Source organism: Xiphophorus maculatus, chromosome 12, assembly GCF_002775205.1.
Source record: "Xiphophorus maculatus strain JP 163 A chromosome 12, X_maculatus-5.0-male, whole genome shotgun sequence".
NCBI classification, from domain to species: domain Eukaryota; kingdom Metazoa; phylum Chordata; class Actinopteri; order Cyprinodontiformes; family Poeciliidae; genus Xiphophorus; species Xiphophorus maculatus.
In genome coordinates this window covers 19,499,440-19,525,033 of record NC_036454.1, presented here as the reverse complement: position 1 = coordinate 19,525,033, position 25,594 = coordinate 19,499,440, and the positions used below count along the sequence as shown (strand labels likewise).

The 25,594-nt window shown below is 37.7% G+C and overlaps 3 protein-coding genes across 3 annotated transcripts in view; 1 reads left to right on the top strand and 2 right to left on the bottom strand.

The window, feature by feature from the left end:
- Positions 1-885: 885 nt before the first annotated feature.
- On the bottom strand, positions 886-4,999 carry LOC102221386 (proteinase-activated receptor 1-like). Its single transcript, XM_005804038.3, has 2 exons — positions 4,770-4,999; positions 886-3,562 (listed from the first exon to the last, which is right to left on the bottom strand). Exons 1-2 carry the CDS (start codon positions 4,849-4,851, stop codon positions 2,349-2,351), a joined length of 1,296 nt encoding a protein of 431 aa, XP_005804095.2. The 5' UTR covers positions 4,852-4,999; the 3' UTR covers positions 886-2,348.
- Positions 5,000-5,164: 165 nt separating this feature from the next.
- iqgap2 (IQ motif containing GTPase activating protein 2) overlaps positions 5,165-25,594 on the bottom strand; it is a 36,547-nt gene continuing 16,117 nt past the window's right edge. The window contains exons 7-38 of the mRNA XM_014470607.2: positions 25,340-25,453; positions 25,071-25,249; positions 24,090-24,177; positions 23,740-23,903; positions 23,120-23,207; positions 22,728-22,891; positions 22,421-22,581; positions 22,060-22,184; positions 21,741-21,904; positions 17,693-17,783; positions 17,126-17,293; positions 16,180-16,322; positions 15,848-16,018; positions 14,674-14,757; positions 14,415-14,486; positions 14,261-14,330; positions 13,594-13,802; positions 13,358-13,510; positions 13,080-13,243; positions 11,936-12,160; positions 11,581-11,721; positions 10,853-10,937; positions 10,541-10,773; positions 9,835-9,967; positions 9,127-9,229; positions 8,901-9,042; positions 7,867-7,954; positions 7,522-7,734; positions 7,252-7,412; positions 7,001-7,144; positions 6,018-6,126; positions 5,165-5,756 (exon numbers count right to left, since the gene is read on the bottom strand). Of these exons, the coding sequence (XP_014326093.1) occupies positions 5,643-5,756; positions 6,018-6,126; positions 7,001-7,144; positions 7,252-7,412; positions 7,522-7,734; positions 7,867-7,954; positions 8,901-9,042; positions 9,127-9,229; positions 9,835-9,967; positions 10,541-10,773; positions 10,853-10,937; positions 11,581-11,721; positions 11,936-12,160; positions 13,080-13,243; positions 13,358-13,510; positions 13,594-13,802; positions 14,261-14,330; positions 14,415-14,486; positions 14,674-14,757; positions 15,848-16,018; positions 16,180-16,322; positions 17,126-17,293; positions 17,693-17,783; positions 21,741-21,904; positions 22,060-22,184; positions 22,421-22,581; positions 22,728-22,891; positions 23,120-23,207; positions 23,740-23,903; positions 24,090-24,177; positions 25,071-25,249; positions 25,340-25,453 (4,463 nt within the window). The 3' untranslated portion in view covers positions 5,165-5,642. The remainder of the gene's footprint in view (positions 5,757-6,017; positions 6,127-7,000; positions 7,145-7,251; positions 7,413-7,521; positions 7,735-7,866; positions 7,955-8,900; positions 9,043-9,126; positions 9,230-9,834; positions 9,968-10,540; positions 10,774-10,852; positions 10,938-11,580; positions 11,722-11,935; positions 12,161-13,079; positions 13,244-13,357; positions 13,511-13,593; positions 13,803-14,260; positions 14,331-14,414; positions 14,487-14,673; positions 14,758-15,847; positions 16,019-16,179; positions 16,323-17,125; positions 17,294-17,692; positions 17,784-21,740; positions 21,905-22,059; positions 22,185-22,420; positions 22,582-22,727; positions 22,892-23,119; positions 23,208-23,739; positions 23,904-24,089; positions 24,178-25,070; positions 25,250-25,339; positions 25,454-25,594) is intronic.
- Positions 18,935-21,310, top strand: f2rl2 (coagulation factor II thrombin receptor like 2). Its single transcript, XM_014470608.2, has 2 exons — positions 18,935-19,296; positions 19,993-21,310. Exons 1-2 carry the CDS (start codon positions 19,233-19,235, stop codon positions 21,036-21,038), a joined length of 1,110 nt encoding a protein of 369 aa, XP_014326094.1. The 5' UTR covers positions 18,935-19,232; the 3' UTR covers positions 21,039-21,310.

The following is a 25,594-nucleotide window of genomic DNA, read 5'->3' as shown; positions in this document are numbered from 1 at the left end:
ATATATATTTGTTTTACATTTATGTACTACTCTGTTTGTGTTGGCAAAATATTCTAAAAAATGCTATTAATTTTATGATTGTAACATGACAAAATGTTCTGGCAGCCATAAAAATGTTGCAATGTTTGCAGTGTTATGCATAAGTAAGGTTGATTTAAGCCTCATAAAACTTGTCATATTGTTTTTCAGTCAGCGGTGCATCTTTGGAAAAGTAAATGCAACCGTCTCTGGACTCTCAGCCACATTTCGCAGTATGTCAACCACAAACATCAGCCCTCCATTTCATCTACAAAACAAAAAAAGAATCTGCCTCCAACAGATTATGGGCTTTCATAATAAGTTCGACTTTTTCGTGCACTTTCAGAAAACCTGTCGGACCACAAAGGACACCTCCTGCAGACTTGTTCTGACTGCCTGCTGTGGACAGACACTTTTCGTAATGTGGACATCACAGGCAGATACATCATGCAGTTTAGTAAGAGACGCTGTCCGCTGCATATCTCTGTAAAGTTTTGAAATATACATGCATATTTTATATTTATTCCTTTTTTCACAGCAAGGACAGGACAAATACATCCCACAGATGTAGAACATTTTAGGAAGCAAGCAAAGTGTCTGAACTTCCCAAAGAACTTTCACAGCTACGACACCACAGCAGGTCAGTGACTCGACAGCAGATTGTGTCTTGAGGCAATGCAGAAACCACCACAAGGTGGAGATCTTATACCTGGAAATTAAGAATTCAGACATGAGTGTTGTTAGCACTTAAATGTATTGTTTATTCGATGAAGCATTGTTCTTCTCTTCTTTTGTCTTACAGAATTGTGTCCGGACAAAGAAACAAAAAGTTGAGCAGCAATAAAAGAAAATGCAGAGTCAAAGAGGCCCAACAACATCCATTCAGAAACCCAAATATACAGTTTTATCTTTGACTCTGTCGCTGTTTTTCCATTAGAGATCTTCAAACTGAGGTGGACTTCCACCAGCAAGTTCATTCACAGTTTAGTGAAGCTCTCTCCTAACATAATTTTTAAATTAATTACCTAAAGTTGATACCATTTATTACCTTAAACTATCATAGAAACTCTGAAGTTTTGTCAGAATCCAAGAATGAACTAATTTGCCTCTCAGAAGAGAAATTTTCTATTTGATGTTTGATATTATCTGGCCATATTATGTCAGTGTCATTTGAATTAAAAATCACAACATTCAGAAAGTGAGGAATGAAAAAACAGGCCAGGAGCGTTACTCTTCTGATGCAGAGCCTATAATCTACAACCACAAAAATTTAATGATTCAAATTACATTTTTGTTTGTTTTTACTTACGTAGTTCCTGTACATAATTACACATTGTCAAAAAAATAAAATAAAATATGACATTATGTTTGCAACTTGTAATTTGTGTGATACTAAAACAGATACTGATGGTTTGATTCCCTGACAGAGTAGGCAAGGAAGGCAAAATCAGTGACAGTGTTATATGGTAGATACAGTGTAAAAGTTTTCTGTATGAACCACAAACCAAAACCAAGAATTTATTTTATCCAACTTGAGCACTATTGAACTTTTTCACATGTCGTCACATTACATACACAAACTTTAATGTTTTGAGATTTTATGATAAAGTTGTGCATAAGTGTAAAGTGGAAGGGTGGCTTTCTCTCTTACACATAAAAAATTGCAGCGTGTGTTCAACCCCTTTTACTATGACACCCCCATATAGTAAACAGATTCCACCTGTGTATGATTATTTTCAGTATAACCACAGCTGCTCTGTGAACATCGTAGTCCAATCCATCATACAAAAATGTTAAAAGTATGAAACAACTGAAAACCAGATAACCAGTGTTAATGAGAAAGAGGAGTCAAATATGGGTTAACCCTGAAATCCAGCCAGAGATAGAATAGATGGGTTTGTATCAGTGCCGGTAGATAAGACTAAACGGTCCAGTCAAAGTCTGGACATGAGGATTGGGAAGAGGTGCTCTGCACAGATGTTCTCCATCCCAAGTTTTTTTTTTTTGAGATTCAGCTGTTTTGCAAAGAAGAACAGGCAAAAGTTTTAGCCTCTTGATGAACAAAGCCAGCAGACACATACTCTTCAAGACTTGATGTTTTTCAGACTGAGAAGCTGGAAAGAAATGCGTGTTTCACTTTTCCAGCTTCATCTATTTTACTGAAACCACATGTCCTTGTCCTTCCAGTTCCAAGTTATGCACCACTTTGTGTTACATGAAACTCCCAGAATGATACATTAAATATTGCTAGAACATGACCAAATGTTAAAAAATTAAAAAGCTATGACAACTTTTGTGAAAGTTTGTATTATTTCTCAGAAACAGGCTCCTTAAGCCACCAGCTTGTTATAATGACCACTATACATGCCCTCCATCTTGCAGGATCTGGTGCTTGATCCACTCGTTTGCGTAATGCGTGTGTCCATGCTGCTCCCTGCTGGTGCCAGTGGTGAGCACCTAAGTACTGCAGCCACCTGCTTTTGGCACTGAGAGGAGCCATAGTAGTAGAGGAGAGGATCCAGACAGCAGCTGAGGCTTCCTACGCACACAGAGAGCAGGTACGCCTGGTAAGAACCGTCTCTGGATGTGTGGCTGATCTGAACATAGTGAATCATCAGGATGATGTTTGTGGGAGCGAAGCAGACCACGAACACAAGCAGCACCACCACAGTCATCACAATTGCCCGCGTCTTCTTGGAGCGGTTCTCCAAGTTGGCTGCCGCCAGAGCCTGAACGATTCGAACATAGCAGACAGTAGTGAAGGCAAGAGGTATGAAGAAGAAGATGGAGGAGTATACGGGGAAGAAGTAGCGATAGTAGGATTGCAGGGTTTCCACATCCTGCACATCATGACAGGTGGTAATCCCAAGGTCCGACAAATATAGTGTCTGTTCTGAGATCAGTAGGGGGAACACTCCTCCCAGGGAGAGGAGCCACATGGCTGCACAGACGGCTGCAGCAGTCTGAGGGCTCCGCCACATCAGGGAGTTCATGGGGTAAACCACGGCCAGGAACCGGTCCACACTGATGCACATGACGAGCAGCACGGAGCAGTACATGTTGCAGTGGAAAGCTGCTGTCACCACCCTGCACATGAAGGACCCGTAGATCCAGTTGTTGCCATTATAATGGTAGGCGATTTTAAAGGGGAGGAGCAGGCCAAACAGAAGGTCAGCACAAGCCAGGTTCAGCATGTAGATCACTGCAGGCTTTCTGGGACGGATTCGGTGGACAAACATCACCATGGCCAGAAGGTTGAGAGGCACGCTAGTGATGAAGACCAGGATGTAAACAGTGGGGACAAATGCTGTCGCGAGGTGACCCTGGAGAAACTCTTTGGCCTCCTCAGAGACGACAAGGTGCTTTTGCAAGCGATCGTGCTGGCCGTGTTTCTTCAACAGTTTCTGCTCCGTCTCAGAACCTGAGCCGTCATCATCAACAGTATCACTCAAACTGTCCAACGCAGACAGGTCAATGTATTCCATGGGTTCTTCAGTCACCAGGACAAAGCGACCTGAGAAAGTCCGAGGCAGCAACATGGAGCCTTTAGAGAGACACAAAGCGATAATGAAATAACCGTCAACCTGTTTCAGATGTATTTATTCAAGTGTAAATACATCACTATCACTTGAGTGCAATTTGGCTAGTATAAACAACTTCTAAATACTCTCTGAATTCAATCATACTGAAAGTCGGATTTGGTTGGGATCGGGTGAAATGGTTAGATTGTATCCTGCTGGAAAATGCCAAATATATATATTTTTAAAAATGTCATATTTAATGGTACAATGGAAATGGAAGCTTACTGCCAAACACAGATGTCTGAAAGTCAAGTGCTACTGTCACTGCATTCAAATGATGTAACACTCACTGAGTCTTCTAGCACCACCTGGCTGGACTTCTGTTGAATTAGGTCAATCACCTTAAAGGAGGTAAACTTTTTTTATTTAAACATGATTTTCTAGAAATCAGTTTTTGTTTCGACATAAAAATCTTTGTTGCAAAATTTGTCAAATAACCCAAATGTTGTTGACTTATTTGACAAAGGGGTGAATACTTTCTACTGCAGTAGTGGGCATCTGATGCTTTTCCACATATAATTTTTAATCTCAATTTGGCAAAAACAGTTCACGATGGTAGGACAGAAACAGATTTGGTCTCGTCTCTCCTATACAATCTGCTTGTGCCAACATTGTTTAATGGTTGTTAGCGACCCCAAGACGAAAACATTTATTTAAAAAATGAGGTTTAAACAGTAAGATGAATACAAGCGAGCACGCTAAAAACTAAATGAAAATGGCTCTCCATGTCCCATCTCATTTACGCCACATATAAACAGATGGGCATGGTTTATACACAAAACAATAAGGGAATTATAGTGGACTTTGGCTAAACCTTTGAATTATGTTGTTTTTTTAACTACACAGAATGATATGGTTCTGTAGAATAATTCAAAATAGATTCTTTCTGCACCAGAAAGTTACATTCCTGCAATACATTATATAAAATGTACTGTTTTTCTTGAATTCACCTTCATTTTCAGTCCAAATTGACCAACCAGTAGTGAATGGAAACTGACATTTGAGGTACATTACACTCATTTTGACAATGCTATTTTACAAAGAAAAATGTCTTTTTGGTCAACTTAAGTCATTTTTAAGGATCGCTCTATACAAAGAATGAAAGTTTGAATGTTAAATCTGCACACATTATGCTCTCATTATGTCAGGCGGTTTAAGAGAAGTACTCACCATTTTCTGAGTGTGCTGAGCTTTGACTTAAAGACAAAACCAGCAAGCCGAATGCTAGAGGGAACATGCTGTTGCTGTACATCCTCCAAATAACCAGTGAACTAAAATGATCAGTTTCCCAGATGAGTTTCTAAAGTGTTTTTGTCTGTGAGCATTTAGCAAATTAGAGAGTCATGAGGATCCTCCTTCTTCTCAGCCCCATAGATCTCCTCCCCTTTAGAAAGGAAGCATCAATCCAAGACCAAAAATATTTTTCTCCCGAAATGGCAAAATCTTTGAAACGCACCATTTCCTCAATTCTTTATTATTGAAATGCCTTATAATAAGCCAACCTTGAATTAACGTTAGAAACCTAAATACCAATTTAGGTATTTGGGTTGAATAAGTAAAAAATATTCACAAATGTAATTTATTCTGGACATTGGTCAAAGATTGAGAAATAATTATAAAGTAATAATAGCAACATTAAAATAGATCTCCTGTAGCTTTAATGTTGAATTAAAACATTTTATTTGGATATTTTAAAGGCACTAATAAACTGTAGAATTACATATTTTTATGTTGCAACATCACTTTTCACCTGATGGTGCTGCAGCTTTTTTCTATAACGTTCATAAAACCATGACAGTTTTCTCAAAATGCAAGGTTTCTGGAAGGCGTGTGTCTTTTACATATAAAACATGAATATCATTACAATTTCATTTTTAAAAGTACATTACATTTACAATCAAGACAGAAAAAAACTGGACAGACAATAAATTGACATTTCATTTGGATGTGATCCATTAAATTAAAAGCAGATGAAACAACGAGATGTTTAGTGAAGGCACAAGTAGTTTCCTCTCAACAGTTCTCCTGCTTTCTCTTCCACGTTTATTTTCCATAAAACTTCTTGTTGAGGAGGAAGATTAGTAAATTAACATTTACTTTGGCTTTGTCAAACATCTTCATGACAGCCACGCCCTCGTACTGCAGCTGAAGAAGGTCCTGGACACAAAGTAAAAAACTTATGAATGATTTAAAGACATTTAGCTCGTGAACTAAAATAAAGCAGTTATTTTTTTATCTATTTTTTAATTCCTTCATGAGGAGAGTCCAAAAAAAACAAACAATGCCTTCATTTCCGCGCACTTCCTGCCATCATCCCCTGACAGAAACAGGAAACTTGTGCGATTGTCATTCTGGTCTAGTTATGTCTTTTTTTGGCTATTCTCCATGGAACTCAAGACACACTTGGAAAATAATTACCTGGAAATGAAGCTGGACCTTTTCCATTTCAACCCCCATAAATTTGGCCTTCACCTCAAAATCTCCAACTTCTTCCGTGGGGGAAATGTCAAACATGACATTTTTGAACCTTTGGAGGTGAGAAAGACAATAAATATGAAAATTCAGAAAATGACAGGAGGAAAATAATACCTTTGATGGCAAAATCTCAAATTTTAATAAAAACATAAAACATATCTCCAATGTGTATATGTTTTATCTGTTCTAAATTGTAAAGAATATTTAAGATTTTGACAGTGGATATGTAATTGCTCTCCATTTCCTTTCTGGCGACACCTGAATAAACAATGATTTTGCAGTGAGAATAAAAGGTGGGAGAGCTTATCCTAAAAACCTTCTTTCCGCAAAATGAAAAAAAAGAGCTGAAAGCAAATCACTATCATTTTAATTCAGTTTCACACCTTTGCCTTTGGTTCAGGGAAAAGATTGAAAGTAGTTCAAAGTTTGACTATGCTTATAAAGACCTAACTTTCAGTTATAATTCATTATACTAGATCTATTTAACAAAAAAAAACCTGAAGTGCTTTCTCAATCCACATGCACAGGCAGACCTGTTCTTAGATGTAATACAGCGTGTTGTTCAGTTTTGAAAGGCAATGCATTTTAACATATTGCACATTTATAAACTTGTTCACAAATTGTCAGTTCAAAACAAAAACTTCAATGCAGTTTGTTGGAATTTCACATGATGGCAATGAAAGGTTGTTAATTTCTATATAGCACCGATTTAGAATGACCACACTTTTTGATTTTCATTTATAAAAATTATAAAACCCATGAATCATTTTTATAAATTTGCACTACTTTGTGTTGTGTTATTTCATAAAACCAAACCCAATTTAATACACTAAGGTTTGCAGTTGTAACATGACAAAATCTAGCTATATGAACGCTTTTGCAGAGCACTGTAGATTTGATTATGTCACCATAACAAGATAACTTACTGGTTTGTCTGAAGGCCTTCTATCTCCAGGATGACTCCCTTCTCATGCAGTCTGGCCGCCGTGTACTTCAGAGACTGTGGCTTCCACTTCTTACTGCCCTTTTCTTCCCCTTTGCTGTCCAGTTTTATGGATCTGCGTGTATTCCTGAAGACAAAACAGCCATAAATATAACAATTCTGCAAAAATAATACACTACAAAAAAAAAAAAGACTTATTTTATAAAGGTTTTCATTTTGGACATCCACACTCACTTCCGGTTGAGATTATCCAGGCAGGTCTTGATATAGGTGTCATAATAGTTCATCTGCTCCTGGAAGAAGTCAGTTTTTGAGTTGAGCGCTGTCAGCGTCTGCTGAAGCTTCGTAAGCTCTGCCTTTCTCCTTTGCCTGTAGCGCCTCTGGTAGCGAATGTCCTGTCGATCAGAGATTGAGACTTCACTTAGATTTTGATACTGAACAGAGTTATAGGAAGAACACAAAGCCGGTATTTTCAGACAAAAAAAGGATTAAGTGCTTTTAAACCTTCGCTATGTCGTTTATAAGGTCTTGGTATTTGTTACTGGCGGTGACGAGTCCAGCCTGCTCAAGATTACGGAGATTCCTCAATATTTTCCTCTTCTTCTGCTCCAGAGGCAGCTGACTGTCCTCCAACACGGCTGGACTGCTTTTCAGTCCCTCTGGTGTCTGAGCATCCTGGTCCGCCCTGCGCTGGACAATCTTTGTATGCTCCAACTCCTTCAGAAACAAAAGTTCTAAAAAGTTATTGCACTATGCTGAAAGAGAGAATGAATAATGCAAACTGCATAAAATGTTTCCTTTTGGTAAACAATAGTTGGTCTTTGGAGTTTAGATAAGAGAACATATGACCTGTGGTGCAGTAGCTGGGGTCTCAAGTATTTCTGGTAACGTCTCTCCATGCTGAATCCGAACCACATCAACTATCAGCTTTTTTGTCCTGAGAAAAAAAAACAAAAAAACAAGCAACTTTAGATTGAACAAAATGCTAGTTTGAATTAGAACAAGACTAAAGTTATGGTCTTGGTAATGATTTAAAATCAAAACTGAGAATTGCTCATTGTATGTCAGACAGGAACTGTATTAAATCTCATTTTTATTCTTCAGGCTTTGACTGTGACCTAATTTTTATTAATTAATTTTTTAGTGTTTTATTCAAAACATGTTTCATGTCTCTTATGTGTTTGTGTATGTTTTATCTTTTTGGTCTGGGCTTTTCTTGGTTGTCCAATGCAGCACTCAGATCAGCCTTGCTTCATTAAAGTACTTAATATTTTAAGTGTTATCTTATCACAGTTACACTCTGCATTATGTTTAGCTTTATTACTTTACTTTTTCATAGATTGTATTTTAGTTACAATTGTTTTCCAAGATAAACAAAAACAAGGCTGATGACAAGTTGCTACTTTGTTAAAATTAATACTTTGTTTTGCATTCTACATGGTAAGATAGTCCTTTTATGTTTTTTTTTTTTAAAGGCATGTGTATTCAGTCAGTAAAAGAAAAAATTAAATATTGCTGAGCAAGCAAGGAAAAGAGCAGTGGATTTTTTCAGAAAGCAGTCCAAACGGATGCAGGTTTACAGGGTAGATAGTCCTAACCTTGTTACTCCTTCCTCTGTGACAGGACATGATAGAGGAGCAGGAAAGACAACACAGATATGTGACTGAGTGACAACCACAAAGACGCACTAACTGTGCTAATACAGTCAGTGGATCACAGAATATTAACAGAGTAGTGCTGACTAAGTGTGATTCATGGCAACGGTTCTATAACCACAGCAGTGTCCCAGGTCTGAAGCCTCAGAATGAAATAATTTTAAGTACAACATACTTGAAAAATTATTATGCTAAGTTTTTCTAGCAGAGTTCCAACCATAAATTTACTTTGTCATAAGAGTCTTCAGGTCTTTGTCGTCTCCCTCTGGCAGCTCAAACTTGCTGGTTAATGTTAGAGAAATCTCGGTCTTTGCCAGCTGACTCAGAGCCGCTTCTCTGTTTGAGTCATCTGGGTCTACGGCGCCTTCACCTGAAAATACAGCAGTATGGTTAGTAAATCTAGGAAAAATGTGGACAAACTGGGATTAAATAAAATCAGAATTGGTTACACTACCAAGCAAAGTCTCTACATCAGGCACATCTCCCAGGTCCTGCAGCAGCTCGTGCAGCAAGTCGTTTTGGTCTGGAGAGATGGCCTCCAGGTGTTCCAAAAGCAGCTGTGTAAAAACAGATATGTGTTTTTTTCTACACACCTGGAGTTCGCTACTTAAACAACAGAGAAACCATAAAGAACCAGGAAAATAAACAGAGTGCTCCCAAGGTTGCTGGAAATCAAAAATCAAGATCACAGCACAGAGGTAAACTACTTAATATTTTAATAGTTGAGCAATGTATATGGATATACAGGGAATACATGTTGCCACTCAAATTTATTTGTTCCCTAAATACTTTAGTGAATGAATATTTTATGAACTTGTCCTAATGTGAAAAGAAAACATCAGTTTTAACAGTTATCAATTTAGTTCCTGAGTAGAGCAAATCTTATGACAAAGAACACAGCTAGCTTAATTCCAAATTTTTCACCATTAATTGTTTTCCAAGGAAAACTTGAGGAAATATAACAAAGGAAGCAGAGTATTGATGCAGTGAGAAGAAGACAGAATAAGTAATAAAAGATTAAATAATATCCTCAGAACAACTCTAGGTTGATTCTGCATTGAGCCTTTCAAAACCATACATTGAAGTTTGAAATACAATTTAAAAATTGCTTAGATTTTTTGCAGGAATTTTTGAAGGATCGGTGTGTTTTGTCAGGGTTTACCGAATGAGTGTTGATGATTTCCTCTATTGAGATGTAGATGACTGGTTTGCTCAGAGTCACCATGTCTGAATATTCGTCAACATTAAACTTCTCTTCTGGTTCAGGAACGTCGCATGCAGCCTGGAAAAATAACCTGATGGAGAGGATCAATAGTTAGGCTGCCTCAGAGACTAACATATTGTAGAGTTAAAGTAAACAGCATTACACTAGAATAATAAAAAAAAAAACCATCATCAGCAACAAAACATCTGATGATCTATTTTCCAGACAGGGTGAATAGTTCGAACTGAAAGATTCCCGGAAAATTGAGTTGAAAGTGGATTTCCAGTAAAGATGAGTCAGTTACTTTTACAAAGTGGGGCAGATGGCACCACACACACACACACACACACTCACATTGTTCTCTTTCCCGTTTGGAAGTGAAGTTAATGTTGACAGATGACTGCCTAAAATCTGCTGATACAGCACATAGCTATTTCTGTTGCCAGGGTTACCTCTGCATCCACTGTGTCACATTGTTTTTTTAAATTATTATTATTCCTGACCTTGAAATTATTATTATTCCTGACCTTGTTTTTGTAGGAAGGTCTTTTTTTTTTTTGCAACTTATGTTTTTCCTCTAAGGATTTTTTGGAATACGGCCATGAAGTCGTACAAATCTCTCCCAGTACAGCAAGGTTAGGCACATTCATCTAATCCGCCTTACCTAAACTTCTCATACGTCTGAGATATGTAGTTGTTCATTGGCGTCATATGTTCATTCTCGCCCTCAAACAGCTTGTTTGCAGCAGAATGCTGCAGCATCTTCGCAACGGATCCCAAGTTGCGTCGCTGGTCGACATGAAGCTGGCCTCCTGCTGACATGTCGATGATGTCAAAGCCATCCGGTGCCACGATGGCTGGGTTCATGTAGCGGTAGTACAGAAGGTTTCCCACAATCTAATACAGAAAAGAGGTCACAAATCAAGCATCAAAACTGTTTTTCTGTGATTTGATTTCAATATATTAATGCTTCTACCTTCAGCAGCTCATCCTCTGAGGCTTCTGGAAACTTTTCATGGAGGCTGTTCTTCAAAACCTTTGCTATGTATCTCATGCCATAACTGCATGCAAAACAAAAAAACATTGGTAGGACATCAAACACAAAACAACATGCAGTTACATGCAACAAGGCAAATGGTAAAACAAGCCCAGCAAGAGGGAAACCAAGGAGGTATATTGCCCATTAAAACTACAATTAGGTCTTCAACTATGAGAAGGGTTTCAGTGTTTTCTCCTTCTACGTTGCCATTAGTGAAACAGCACCACCTGGTGGTAAAGTTTAGAGAACAGGCACAATGCAGAGTACCGTACTTAAATCCCCAATAATTTCCCTAAAAGGTTGGTCAGACCTTAGCAACAAGTGCAAAAATATTTAAAAAATGTGTTAAAATAAAAACAAAAGCTAAGAAAAAATGTCAAATGCTTAGCAAGATGATACTTTTTCAAACTTTAAATGGAAAAGGAGGAAAATTGCGTTTATTTTCTATCTTAATTTTATTTAACAAGGCAAATTTGACCTGGCAAAAAGCAGAGCCTTCTGAACAAAAGCAAGATAAGGGGCTACAAAAGCAGAAATAAAATTAACTCATAAAGACAGACACATAGTACAGCAGATAATGGAGATTCACAGTCACAAACATGCAAATTTGTCACACAAAAAAGGTTAAAAGGCACCAGTTATGGTTACCAGATCTTGAAACTTACGGGATATTATCCAGCGAGGACACAATGGAGTTCAACATCTTATCTGTTGCAGACCGCAGAGCCACACTGGAGGCCTGCAGCCTGTTACGCACTTCCTTATGGGACATGGCCTGCTCAGGAGTCACCTCATATGGCAGTTTGCTAAAGGGGAGCAATGAAAAGCAGGCTTATGAACTGTTTAAGCATGAATAATGTTTCATTATTATAATTCTTTTTAGAATCTACTTGGCTAAAAACAATGGTTGCCTGATAAGCATTAATAGGAAATTGTGTATATTCAAAGAAGAAATAAAGGCAGAAACCAAATTACACCCAATCAAAGCTAAGCATTTTGAGCCGTTGTCTTTGCTCCTACCTGGCCTCTCCGGTCACCGTCTCCAGCTGGTTGACCCAGGCTTTGTACACATCCACAGGATTGGTGTTGATTCCTAAACTCTTGTCATCAATAATTTCTTTGACTACTGGAGCCAGCAGCTGTCTGAGGGTGTTGTGGCCTCGTGCCCCTCTGTTGAAGCTCACCACCATCTTAATGACTGTAGGATTTCCCGTCACTATGTCCTGGATCTGATCCACCTTAGAACTGAGACAAACAAAAAAAAAATTACCCATGATAGAAATTGTGCTTCAGAAACAAGAATTTACACAAATTTTGTGACACTAATAAATGATAGATGTTATGTATGATGTAGCTTTTCACACAAAGTCTCTGCAGATATTGCTTAATAGTGTTAATATCCAACTATTCAACAGTCACACTTTAGAAATGTTAAATAAGAGCATACTTTCTTCTGACCCACATCAGTCCACCATGTTGCACAGCATCAAACTGGACCCGACTGTCCAGTGCAACATGGTGCATCCCTACACAGGTCAAGATGATGTCACATTTGTTGTTGGGTATCTAACCTAAGTTCCACCTGTTGATCCGATCTACCTGTGTTTCACAACATTTGGAGTTGCTCAGAATGGCCAGAGTATAAATGTGCATTACAGATATTCCATTTAAAGTCTCTGGTGTTTGAGAGGCAACTTTAGTTATTATACATGTAACTCTAGATTTTGGCAAAACAACATCATGGCATGTCTTGAATAACTATATCAATTTAAGCAACTGATGACTTGAGAAATCTGTCACGGTAAACCGTGTCCTCCCAAGTTACGACTATCTGAGTGATTTACCTTCTCAGATTGTTTTTCTAAGATCACCTTCTGTTCAAGCAAGTAGGTAAGTATACAATTTTAGCATTTATTTATCCACATTTACGCCGCATAATCTTTGTTACACACTGATTGCATTTCCACAGTGATGTATATTGAGTATCAAATCAAAGTCCTGCTGTGGAGTTTTACAGTACCGTCATCAAGATAAGATGAATTAAAAAATTAAGAGTAAAGGTGAGCATTTACCCATTTTTTCTTTAGTACACACATTCAATAAATGCGGATCATTAGCTGAAAATTTGAGATTATGACCACTAGGCCAGAGTTAAAGTTCTCACTTGATCTCTTCTTCCAGGGCAGTCTTGAAGAGCTTGAGCAGCAGGTACTCCTCTCTTTGGTTGGAAGCATAGTTATACAAAGTGAAGATCACTGTGTCCATGAATTTTGTCGATTTGTTTTGAGGCATCTGAAAGATCAGTTTAGCCAGGTAGGAGGGAATCGTCTGAAACAGAGTGGTGGATTAAAAAAAAAATTTGTTTGTTTGAATACAGAAAAGGTAAGCTTTTTGCCACTGCCTAATTCAAATCCATTTGTTTATGCTGCAGAGCCATCATACCTGCAGCAGATAAAAGAGATGTTGGTAGGCTTCTAGTTTCCTTCTTTTGCCTTTATTGAGACCTTTAATCCCAAGTCCATCTCCAGTGGTCTGGTCATCTTTGCTTGTTTTATTTTTCTTGTTCTTCATTTTCTTATTATGTGAAATGACATCCTGTATAATAAATAAATTAAATTAATACATGTTGTACTTCCAGTACATCAGACTAATTATCCAAACAATTTCAGGTTCTCAACCTGCAAGGTGATCCGGTTCTTCACCAGCAGTCCGATCTTAATGTCCATCAGATTCAAGTCTTTCTCCATCTGTTGGTTAGAGCGGATTTTTGTGACGACTTCTTCCCTGAGCTGAGTCACTTCTTGCTCCTCCTGCAGGTCCAGGGGGCTCTGCTCCAACAAATGGACAAACTTTCGGACCACTGACAGCGGAGGATTACTGGCTCCAGCTAAAATGTTAAAAACAAGGACCGCAGGTTTCCTTTTAGTGGTTCTACTGTTATAAATTTTTCACATACAAGTGTAAGAAAACATTAGAACATTATTGATCATTTAATTTATTTGAGTAATTGGTCCCATGTTTTGGATCTTAAAGCTTCGGCTCCAAGTCCAGCAAGTGAATCTCCTCCCTCCACACCCAAAAAAAAAAACAAACTTGAATGGGTTTTGCTTCACAATTACTCAAGATGTTTTATATACGTAGCTGTATATTAAATACTTTAGTATCTACAAGATCATCCAGAACTACTTGGGATTTTTTATATTCACGTTTATTTAGTTAGACCAAGAAAATATGAATTTAAGAACTTTGACAAAAGATAAAGTATTTCTAACATCACAAAACAGCTCAGCTGCAGTGATAAACAAGGTGCTGTGATTAAAACGTATATATGTTTTATTGACTCACTTAGGGTTCTGTAGTCATCTCTTGCTTTGTTTGCCTTTAGGAAAGCCTGGATTTTTACAATTTCCTTTACCTATATACAGAAAGAGCAGTGATATTAACAGAAGGAAAAATGTAAGAAAATTCAAAAACACATTTGTGAACTATGATTGCTCACATGGTCTCTGAAGAATTGCAGCCTTTGATTATACTTGCGTTTTGCTTTCCACATTTTCACAATAGATTGAATCTGAAAACAGCAGAATATTTTGTCAGGTTTATTGGAAAATTATTCATTTAAATACACTTTTACTAAGTTATAAATATCTGATGCCATACATATATTGCTGGTATATTTTTTTTTTAGCAATTGTATAATTAATTGCAGATGTATTTTAAAAATAAAAAAATAAGACGTTATTAAAGGTAAAGATTACCTTGACCACAGATGCAACACTTTTCTGAAGCAAATTGATCCTAGCTATGTAGATTTTCCTCTGTCTATAACCTCTGAAGCAAGCCTAAAAATAGAAAAAGATGCATTAAAAAACAGAAACAATTATTTAATAAATGGCATCACATGATCAGCTGGTAAAGTTAGAAAGGGACAAACATTCCTTATGTTATAGGTCTTTTTTTAAACCTATAAAAGCCAGCACAATTTATCAAATCTGTTTAAAATGCAATAAATCTAAAATGTATGTGTGGTAAAAAAAAATGGATCAGGATTTATAGGTTTCCGAGATGGCAACTCGACTGTATCAGAAAAGAGTTTACATGCACTCTTTATGGGTCAAATGTTTTTCAGGGTGAAATGGTCAATTAATATACTTGAATCAATTTCAATTTATTGTACAGAGTATGTATAATTCTGGATGGATATTTGGATGACCACTCTTCTAAACAGAAGTTGTAAGTTATTAATTGTTTTAAGGTTGTTTGCACAGATTCTACTTTGAAGCAAAGTTCATAAATTATGATCAATCATCAAGGTCAGGGCTTTTTCAGAAACTTAATGTCAATCAGCCTTTATGCATTCGAATCCTGGCTTAGAAAATAACTCTAGCTGATAGTAAAATGGGCGAAGATGAAACATCTGCATCAGTTTCCACAGGAAGGACAGTTTTACATCACCATAGATCTGAAAGGTTGAAAATCAAAACAGAATCTTTTGGTCAAAAATGGACAGATTTAAGCATGACCTAAATTTGCAGCTGCCCACAGAACTACCTAAACACCTCATGTGTTTGGTCAGAGACAAAATGCCACAAGACAGCAATACAATCTACTGCCAAAATAAGACAGCAGTAGATTTTTTTGCTGTACCCACAAAAAAGACTGTTGAAGCGTATACCTAAAGGTATAAAATTCATGCCCATGTAAGTATTTGTAAGCTTTTCATTGCCACTGTATGTAATAGTTTTGTATAATAGCAGACGTATTGCCCTCTACACAATAACACAAAGACATTCTTATTACATCATCCCCTATAGCAAACTGAATAGCACATAAGCTGAAATGTGAGCTTCATCAGCTGGTCCATGAACACTTTACTATATTAAAAGATGAAAGTAAAAATAGTCCATGCTCTACCTTCTGAAATTTAATTACCTGGATTTTAACTACATGAGGTTCTTGTTGGCGTAGATACTCCATTCTCTGCAAATGCTTTTTTCTGGCCAGGTGACCTCTGATCCTCGCCTGCAGCTGGGTGACGAAGGGTTCATTTGCTAACCATAGCTGTTCCCGGTTATATTCTGCAGTCACAGAGTTGACTGCACTCTGACAGAAACGGGAAAACAAGTTTTGTCAGCGCCAGAAGTAGTGAGACCAATGTTCATGTCAATCTGAGCCTCGCTACTGAATCTTTGTGAATGTAACAATTAAACATCCTTACTTGGTTGTGTAAAATGTTATTAATTGCTAAAATCATAGAGTTGTACCTGAATCTCCTCTTTGCTGAGTTGATCTGCCTTCTGTTCAAATCCTTCAGGCTCCTCCCAGCTGCCCTGCCCAGTCTCCAGATTATAGAAGTAGTCGTATCTGTCCTTGATGCTGTGTTTGACCCAAACACCATCACTGCTGCCTGGAGCAAAGTAGACAATTCAATATTTCACAAATTTCCACTGCTTCTGGATCAGTTTACCCAACAATCAGCATCTTTCATGGTGATACAATAAATGTTATGATGACCCAAAATAGTCTCCAAACAAATCTAGGTCAAATGAAACTGATGAGGCTACTTAGAGTACAAAGTAAAATTTGTAGTAATAAGTTCTGGAAGAATTTTTAAAAATCATGATCTAGCAAGTTTTATGAACATTTTCCCAGACTTTAAGTTTGATATTTAAATCTTTGTTTGCATTTCAAATTGTTTTGGATTTGATTTTGGATTTTTTTTTCTTTTTACACTTGACTGCTCTCAACCAGAGCTGTGAAAAAAACTATATTAAATTAGTTTTTGTGTAGTATTGATGAATTATGAATTTAAAATTAATATGAAATATAATTACAAGCAGAGGAATTCATCTCCTGTGAATCCATTAATTTAGTATAAAAAAATGAGAATGTAAAAATATCAACATGCAATTACTCAAACTTCATTTTTTCACTCTGTAACCTGGATATTTTCCCACAACCACCATATTGTTTTCATGAAATAAAACATTCATGGTTAGATCCTTGCTTTTTCTTAAACTGTGTCTCTTTACCTGAACCTTCTTATTGCAGGAAGCAAAACGTAACAGTCAGTTACGTTTTGCAAACTGTTACGTTTTGCTTAGCATAGATCACCTCTTTTGTGAGGTTAAGTTAAACTTAACGGAATGAGGGTGAAAGTTAAATTTATCTGGTGTACTTTCTTCTACTACATGATGCCTGCTTCTTTACCTTTACTAGCATTTGCTGTTTGTCTCTGAGCCAGTTCAACTTGGTATGCGTCAGCACAGTCAGGATGCACAGCTCTCAGTCCTGCAGTGGGGATCTGCAAAGCTTGCAAGGTCTTCTGGGAGTCTCCCTCCTCCACAGTCTCGTTAATATGAGCAACAGCTCCAGCCACTAGAAACATTTAAGATCAGGTAGATGTAGAGGAAGGATGTCAAATGAATAAGGACCAATTCATTAAAGGAAGCAGGGTTGGGTATGTTAAAGGTGAAGCAAAACAAGATACTGTAAGTACTGAACACAAAAGGTTTAAAACAACAAATGTTTAGCAAAAGTGTAGAAAAGTTTAGGTTAATACATTTAATTTTATGCCAAATTTTAAAGCAGTAGTGTAAGCTGTTAACTGCTGTAGAGATTCAAAAACTCAATAAAATATGCTAGTTATTTTATCAAAACCAAATTGAAACAAACTTCAGTGTACACACTCAGGTGTGATTGACACAGACAAAAAACAACTAAGCAACAATTAACTAGTTTAGATGTTCATGAGGGACCAAAACTATTAATGCATACTTGTGAGGGCTTCTTCTTCATCCTGATTGGCTGTTAGGATAGCGTCTTGGATTTGGTCCAACCAGAGCACTGCAGATTCATCTCCAGAACTCTGCAATAAGGAAAAAGCTGAAAGGTCACTTCAGTTTTCAAACTGCACCAAGTTCATTAAAAATATACAATGTTTTAAGTCAAATAAACTTCAAACTCTAAATTAATTTCTGTTCAAGTTAGAAATGTGAATCGGACAATTTCCAGCTCAACTGGCCTTGACTGGTGATCAGCTGGTTGGAAACTCAAAAATACAAATTTGTTTCCAGTCTGTGAACAGACCATCGGAGTTGTGTTGACAGTAACGCATTGACACAGTCACTGAGGAAAGAAGACTCAAAGTTAGCCTGGTTCTGCATTTGGTTATGCGTCTAAAATTGAGTAAGAGGAGACGTCAGAGGCCATTTAAAAAACTATTTTCTGACATGTCAAGACATCTCTGCTGTGTATTCAGAAAGATAGAGAGCAATAGAGTACAAGACTTCAAACAGGCGACTAGAAAGCTATTCAGTTTAATAATTTTTGAGCTCACTACCGGTATGCTAGTAAAATAATATAAATAATTTTTAAAATAGTTTTTAAACAACAATCTGCTAAAATTGCTATTAACAGGCCAAAACTTTACAAAAACCAGAGATTAGAAATCAGTGACAAAATTCTGATTAGTGCATTTGTGGTATGGCATTTTAATGCACAACACAAATTATATTTGACTGCATAAGTGATATGCATCACAGTAACTAAATGATAATCAGCTAAGGGATCTCAAAAATGAGAAAATACGACTCTTTGTTGATCCCCACCAGTACAAACTTTGTTTACACAGCTTAGAGGCCGTTTCCTTTCCGGCTAATTTTAGAATCCCCTGTTTGAGTCAAAGGTTACTCCTTGACCACAGATTCCTGAGAAAGGAAGTTACTGCTATAAAACCCCAAGACATCCTACAGATGCTGTTTGTCTGAATTTAACAAACTCAATACTGAGAAAAAGCTGCGAGATCAGCAAGTATCCAAATTCACTGTTCAAAATGTTGTTGCTTTTAAATCAGAAAATTTTAAATCTTTCAAAATGAATTTTTTTAATCATTCTATATTCCAGAAACAATAATAAATGGCAAAAAAAATTTAAATAAAAAGTTTAAAAACAACCAAACCTTATAAAGAAATGCTGAAAGAAATTGTCATTTGCTTATTGTTCACAGTTGTTGGTAGGCTGCCACAAAGCCACTCCTCACCCTTTGTGAGTCAGAGGGAAGTTCCTGACACAGGCAGACGGGAATTCAGTTTTCAGGCCAGAGTAGGAAAAGTGCTCGCATCACACACAGATAAGCACGCCACACATACAAACGAACAGCTGAACTGGAAAACAAACAACGACCGATTCAACTTGTTGAGCTGCAGAGATGTAGAAGAGCAAAATTCACTAGTGGAGAACTGCTGAGGGGAACCACCATCAAGAGAAGTGAAGAACAGAAGGTTTGAGAAGCGTGGAAAATCAGTCTGGAAGCGTTATGGCTAACTTTCTGAGGGGACTCCTGTTATGTTTAGTGGTGGCACAGACCAGTCAGGTCGATGGTAAGTAATTAAATTTTGATTTTACTAACAAGATAACTGCAAAACGTCTTCACAGAGGGTCAAATTTAGGGTTAAATTGAAAAGTATTTGTTCTTGTTGCAGATTTATTTTAAAGTAATCTACATTAAATCAAGGTTTCTTATGACACGAAGTAATACAAAATGCTTTGGAGCTCAAGCCAGAGTCCCAACTTGATTCTAATGGAGAATTTCTATAAGACATTAAAGATTAGGGTGATGTCAAAGAGGCCTTACAATCACAAACACTCACCAGCAGAAACTCATCAAAGCTAAATCATCAAAATAACAGCGAAAACACTCAAAAGGCTGGTTAGCAAATATGTCAACAGCATGTGGTTAGTCTAAATCAAATTAAGAATTTCATTTGTCATTGAGAAGGGTGTTGATCATTTGTCTGTTTTTTGATAAAACGTAAAAAAATATATATATTTATTTCACATGGTTAACCAAATATATTTCTGTAGGAAATGTATCTCTCAGAAAATAGTAAAACAAAAACAACTTTACAACTAAACCTGTCGGGCGTATGAATGATGTTATGCATAATTTTAAGGTATCTATGCTTTAAAAAGCCATAAACGGCATGAAATTATGAGGAGTAAAAACAATTTCAAGTTCAGGATTGTTTTCATAAAATTTAATTAAAACTATTTAAATGTTTTTTCTTTCAATATAGGAAATGGGAGAATGACTGCTCCACCAAAGAGTTTTAGGGGCTTCTTTGATATATCTAACTACACAAACCAGCAGCTTGACCTTTTCCGCTCCAGCATGAACCCTCACCTGGATGTGGAGCCTGAGGGCTCAGCAGCAGTATACACCACAGGGGCCATCAGCACTTGGATCATACCTTCATCATACATCCTTACGATCCTCGTGGGAATCCCATCTAACATCTACATTCTGGCATTCCTCAGAGTCAGACTCACTTCAAAGACTTTATCCACAGTGGTCCTGTACCTGAACCTGGCCCTGTCGGACCTGCTGCTCGTCCTGTCTCTTGCTCTGCGAGTTCACTACCACCTAAGTGGAAACAACTGGATATTTGGTGAAATCTCCTGTCGGCTTATTACAGCTTTATTTTTTGGAAATGTTTACTGCTCAGCTCAGACTATAGCGTGCATCAGCTTGAAGCGCTATCTGGCTGTGGTCAAGCCATTTCTGTACAGACGGATGGCTAAAACCAGCCTGGCAGTGTGGATGTGCATGGTTGTGTGGCTTCTGTATGGAGCAGCTATTGTGCCTGAGCTGCTGGTCAAGCAGAGCTACCACATCAGAAGGCTGGAGATCACGACGTGCCATGATGTACTTCCTCTAGAAGAACCCTCCCATTCGCCGCTGGTGCCATACAAACTGATCCTACTTTTTCTAGGCTTCTTACTACCGTTCATGGTTTGTATTTACACCCACGTCGCAGTGATTTATCACCTGGAGCAAAGTTCCTGCGACTGGAAACTGTTCACCAGAGTGAGCACTATGGTTTTTATCATCTTCCTGGTGTGTTTTCTCCCCAGTGGCGTTCTGCATGCTGCCCACTACATCCGCCTGTTTTCCAGTGGGGATGACACACTGTATGGATACTATAGATTAGCCGTTTGTCTCTGCTGTTTCCACAGTTGCCTCGATCCCTTCCTGTGCATTCTCCTCTCCTTGACAGGAGACTCAGAGATACAATTCATCTCTTGTAATTGGATACTACAGAGGCCAGCAGTTATAGCATGATACTGAATATTTCTATCTCCAACAGGACGTAAAAAAAGACTGTTTCCTCGAATATTGTAGAGAAGAGAGATGAAGAAAACCACTCTACAGTTCAAACATATCAATCATTGTGACAAAAAAATCTGTAAAGTTTCATTTTGCCAGTAATACAGCCATATTAAATAAATTTCAATACTACAAAAAAGTGTATTAAATTAAGTAACTCAGGGGCATGCCGTGGTGGCGTAGAGGTTAGTGCGACCCGTATTTGGAGGCCTCGAGTCCTCGACGCGGCCGTCACGGGTTCGACTCCCGGACCCAACGACATTTGCCGCATGTCTTCCCCCCTCTCCTTCCCCGTTTCCTGTCAGCCTACTATCATATAAGGGACACTAGAGCCCACAAAAGACCCCCTGGAGGGGTAAAAAAAAAAAAAAAATTAAGTAACTCAATTCCAGTGTGGACACCTGGAATTGAGTTAAAAACATTATATAGATTAAATGCAGACAGACGGATGTTTTCCAGCTTTCTGTTGATGATGAATTTCTGATAACAGCTAATAAAAACACAACATGTGTTTCGCGCAGTAAGTTATGTGGATGAAGTTTTAAAAACCTGCCGATTTAAGCTACACCAAGCTAAAACTTTCATATGCACTTTAAGGTCTCAAATGCCCGTTTCTAAATAACTAAAATATTTCGATCATGGTTGTTGTCTTATTACCTGGCAGAGAAGATGTTTAGAATAATGAAGAACATCATGGTAGTGCTTAGATGTGGCTGGGTTTACTCCTGTCAGCTTGGCTGTAGGGAGAAGCAGAGCTGCAAGAGTCTGCTGATGATCTCCTGAGTTGAGGGCCTCGTTAATCTCTGCAATAGCTATTATACCTGAAAGTTTGAGAAAAAAAACAAAAAAAAGTCTATTCTCTTAAATATCACTGGATGCTTAAAAGCAATGTTAACACAGGGTTACACAGGTTAATTATTAAAAGAAAAAAACATGCTCCGTTTTGTGACTAGAACCAAAAATGAGCATTTCTTACGTTCATGCTCTTCTTGGACTTGAATGTTAACCATGTCAATGCATTTCTGAACATCATTCCAAGTGAGAAACTCTTGGCTTTTGGAAAGCGCCTCAGCTCGCTCTTCAATTAGCATGTCAGCATACCTATAAAGAAGAGTTATATAGAATTTAAAATAGATTCCTTACAGGAATCATGAATTGCATTTGCATCCTTATGAAGGTTCCAAAACATTTTTCATAAAATAATTCCTTCCTCTTCTAAAATTTACTAATTTCCACTATAACCAGGGGTTAGCAAACTTCTACTGAACTCCTAACACCCACGAAGAAATCTTCCTGACAAAATAAACTTTACAGTAATTTACTCCCATCCATCATACCTGTTGAGGTTGTCAGGCTCTATATTTGTGAAACCCAGAGGAGAGTCTGTTAGCTGTTCAATAACAGCCTGCGGGTCTTTAGTGTCCAGCACCTCGTTTAAAACCGCGACAGCCGACAGCATCTCCACAGCTACGCTGAGCTCCTCATGACTCAGTCCGGACTGTTAGACACAAAGTGATGAATCACAAACAGATCATCACTGAAAAACACTCTGCCTTTTATTAAAAACGGAAAAAAAGCTATTAAACGCAACAGTGTTTTAGCACTTATATGTGCACAGAGTTGCAGTATTAAACTCAATCTCACCCGTCCTCCTTGTAGCTGCAAACTGAACAGTTCAGCCTGATAGAGGTTAGCAGCACTCTGGTAGATGATTGGCAGCTGCGCCTCGGGGTTCAGCAGCTCCTCCACCGTCTCCACAGCACTGCCTAGACGAATGGCTGTGTTGATGCGTGCAACTGCCTCAAGTTCTGTTCAGTAAATTGTTGCAAAAAGATACATTTTTAATAAAAGGACTTGGACTTATTCTTGTAGTGTGAACATTAAATCTCACATAGAAACACAGAATGGAAAATAAGTATTAATGGGAATTTTACTAAACCTTACTAGCAATCTGTTTCTGTATTTAGCAAGTTTTGAGAAAATCTTTAAGTTTTATCACCAGGAAATAAAGTGGGTAAGTTGTAAACTGGACTTACTTCGTTTTTCTGCCTCAGCAAAATCATTGCAGGTGCTGATAATTCTGTGAATCTCTTCTTTGTCCAAGACTACCGACCTCCCTCCGTTCTGTGGTTCAAACATATTAGTAAGACAATTCAATCAGTTATTCCGCATTTGTTAAATCAGCAAGAGAAGGTCTGTCCCCCTTTTGCATCTAGTGTTTTAATCTTCATGTCACCTGACAAACTGTTAATCTCACAGACCTACAAGAGTTTAACAAACTTTAGAAATGTACACTTGTGCTAGCAGAAAAATCTTTTTCTTGATAAAAATATCAAGCTGTGTAGGAAACTTCTAATGGTTACTATGGAGACTTGGTGATGACATGATGCCTCTCTTTGCTTCAGCTCTCTAATACAGAGCTCCCCATCATCCTTCCCACTGTATGCAACTGCAGAATAAACATGGATCATCATCCAGCCTAGCAGGCAGTAGATAGAAGCGATGTGCTTCTGTTCATGGTCGTATTTATACCCCAGTGACACAGAAAGTCATTGATTACTAATTAAAGGTTTATTGCAGTTTCCCTAAAAACTGCAATAAAAAACTGAAGCCTTAAAATGTAATAATTTCAGCAACAGACTCAAAATAATTGTACCTTTGACTTTTGTTGGATGCAAGCCGTAAAGTGTTCCAGATACCAGCCACCGTTTGCATCCTGGACCCCCAGCAGGGAAAGGGCTTCAAGTCTGAGAGCAGCCAACAGAGCAGCTTCATCCTGGAGCAACACGGCTTCATTCACTTTCTGCACTGCTGCCTGGGCTGGAGACAAAACTTAGTTATGCACAACATACTTTTCATTCAACAATTACATAAAAAAAGAAATCCAATTCAATTTTCTTGTGTTTCACTTAAAAGTAGCTAAATTTTATACATGGGAATAATGTCTTCATGCAAAGATGAATGCTTTGGGAAACAAATAAGCATGTCATGTGTGCACATCCTTACTGTTGACGTGATCAATGCAAGTCTGGATTTCCTGCTGAGTCAGCAGCTCCTCATAAACATCTCTTTCTTCTGTAGCAACTGAAGATCGCTAACACAGAAAATAAAAATATATACTGGTTCGCATTTGTCATACATTTGTTCCATAAACTGTAGTTCCTATGAAGCTGCCGTGGCTTTCATATTTCACATATCACATCTGAAGTCATGTGAAGAAAATGCAAAGTTGCTGTTTGTACAATATTTGTAAAGAGAGTGGGAGGAGAGATGGGAGGCACAGTGGAGGTCTAAAGTCTGGCAAATACAGCTGACACTGCAGAGACTGGAATGTGCTAACAGAGGATGTGGAGTGAAAAACTACTTCAGTTAAATTATGTGATCGCTCATATAATTCATTAAAAAAAAAAAATCACTTAGTTGGCCTTAAACAGTGAATTTTGTCTAGTTTTTATTTTGTGACTTGGCTTTAGAGTAAAATATCTAGATGTTGTCCATAAAGCTACGTTTAAATCATATTATTAACACTCAGTCCATGGAAAGTAGACATAGTGTCAGGCTGCTAATAAGAAAGAAGTGTATTTTCAGACTGATTCCTTTTACAATCTAACTAATCGGTTCCATAAAACATAAATTGACATGTCTTATGACTAAAATGTTTACATTAACCTTTTTAGAACTAGTCAGCAAACATTCAAAGGGCTATGTTGGAGAAAAAGTTAGCTGATTCTTACATTACTGCCAGTCATAGTCATGCAGCATAAAAACTGCAGGACAAAAACTGTTTCTACTGGTAAGCCAAAATAATTCCAGGTTTCCTTTTCAGATTCATATACTTTAGAGTTTAATTCAATTTTGGCTCATTTGTGATAGCGTCGCCATTTCTAAACAAGAAGTTAAAAAGAGCTACAACTTCCATCTTTTACATCAAGACCTAAATGCTACGAAACAAAACAATGAAATGGGCTAAAAGGTTCGTCTTCTCACCCTTCCTGATGACTGATCCTGCTTCCGATCCTTATCCTGCTTCAGTGTATCCTGGTAGTCTTCAGCCAGGACTTCCCGTGTATTCCTCAGCATTGCGTTGGGATTTTTTAACGCTCCCATTGTCACCGATGCCTGACCTCTCTCGACTGCCTCATTGATGGCAATTACAGCAGCATGTACTACAGCAGGAGTGCATTTAAAATATTTAGTCTTAGTTGTATAGATAATTTATTATGTCATTAAATTCTTAAAAAGCAACAATGACTCACAAGCAGCTTCATCCACAGAAAGCTCATTGGCCAGAATACCTCCAATTTTACTGAAAGCTGGCATCTGAATACCATACTTCTCCAGTTCACTTCTCATGTTACTGATCTCCTCCTCTACAAGACAGAAAGTCACAATATGAGTATTAAATGCTGCAATATATTATATGAAGGGATATATATTTTACTTTTACAGTTTTCCTGAGGGACCATAGATTTAAGAACATGTTTCTCAAAACATTAGGCTCCATTTTACAC

What these genes read in the sequence shown, in the direction of transcription:
- LOC102221386 (XM_005804038.3), bottom strand. Translation starts at nt 4,851, where the DNA reads ATGTACAGCAACAGCATGTTCCCTCTAGCATTCGGCTTGCTGGTTTTG. An exon ending in CTCAGCACACTCAGAAAATG is followed by an intron (nt 3,563 to 4,769) that starts GTGAGTACTTCT and finishes GTCTCTCTAAAG; the next exon opens with GCTCCATGTTGCTGCCTCGG.
- f2rl2 (XM_014470608.2), top strand. Translation starts at nt 19,233, where the DNA reads ATGGCTAACTTTCTGAGGGGACTCCTGTTATGTTTAGTGGTGGCACAG. An exon ending in ACAGACCAGTCAGGTCGATG is followed by an intron (nt 19,297 to 19,992) that starts GTAAGTAATTAA and finishes CTTTCAATATAG; the next exon opens with GAAATGGGAGAATGACTGCT.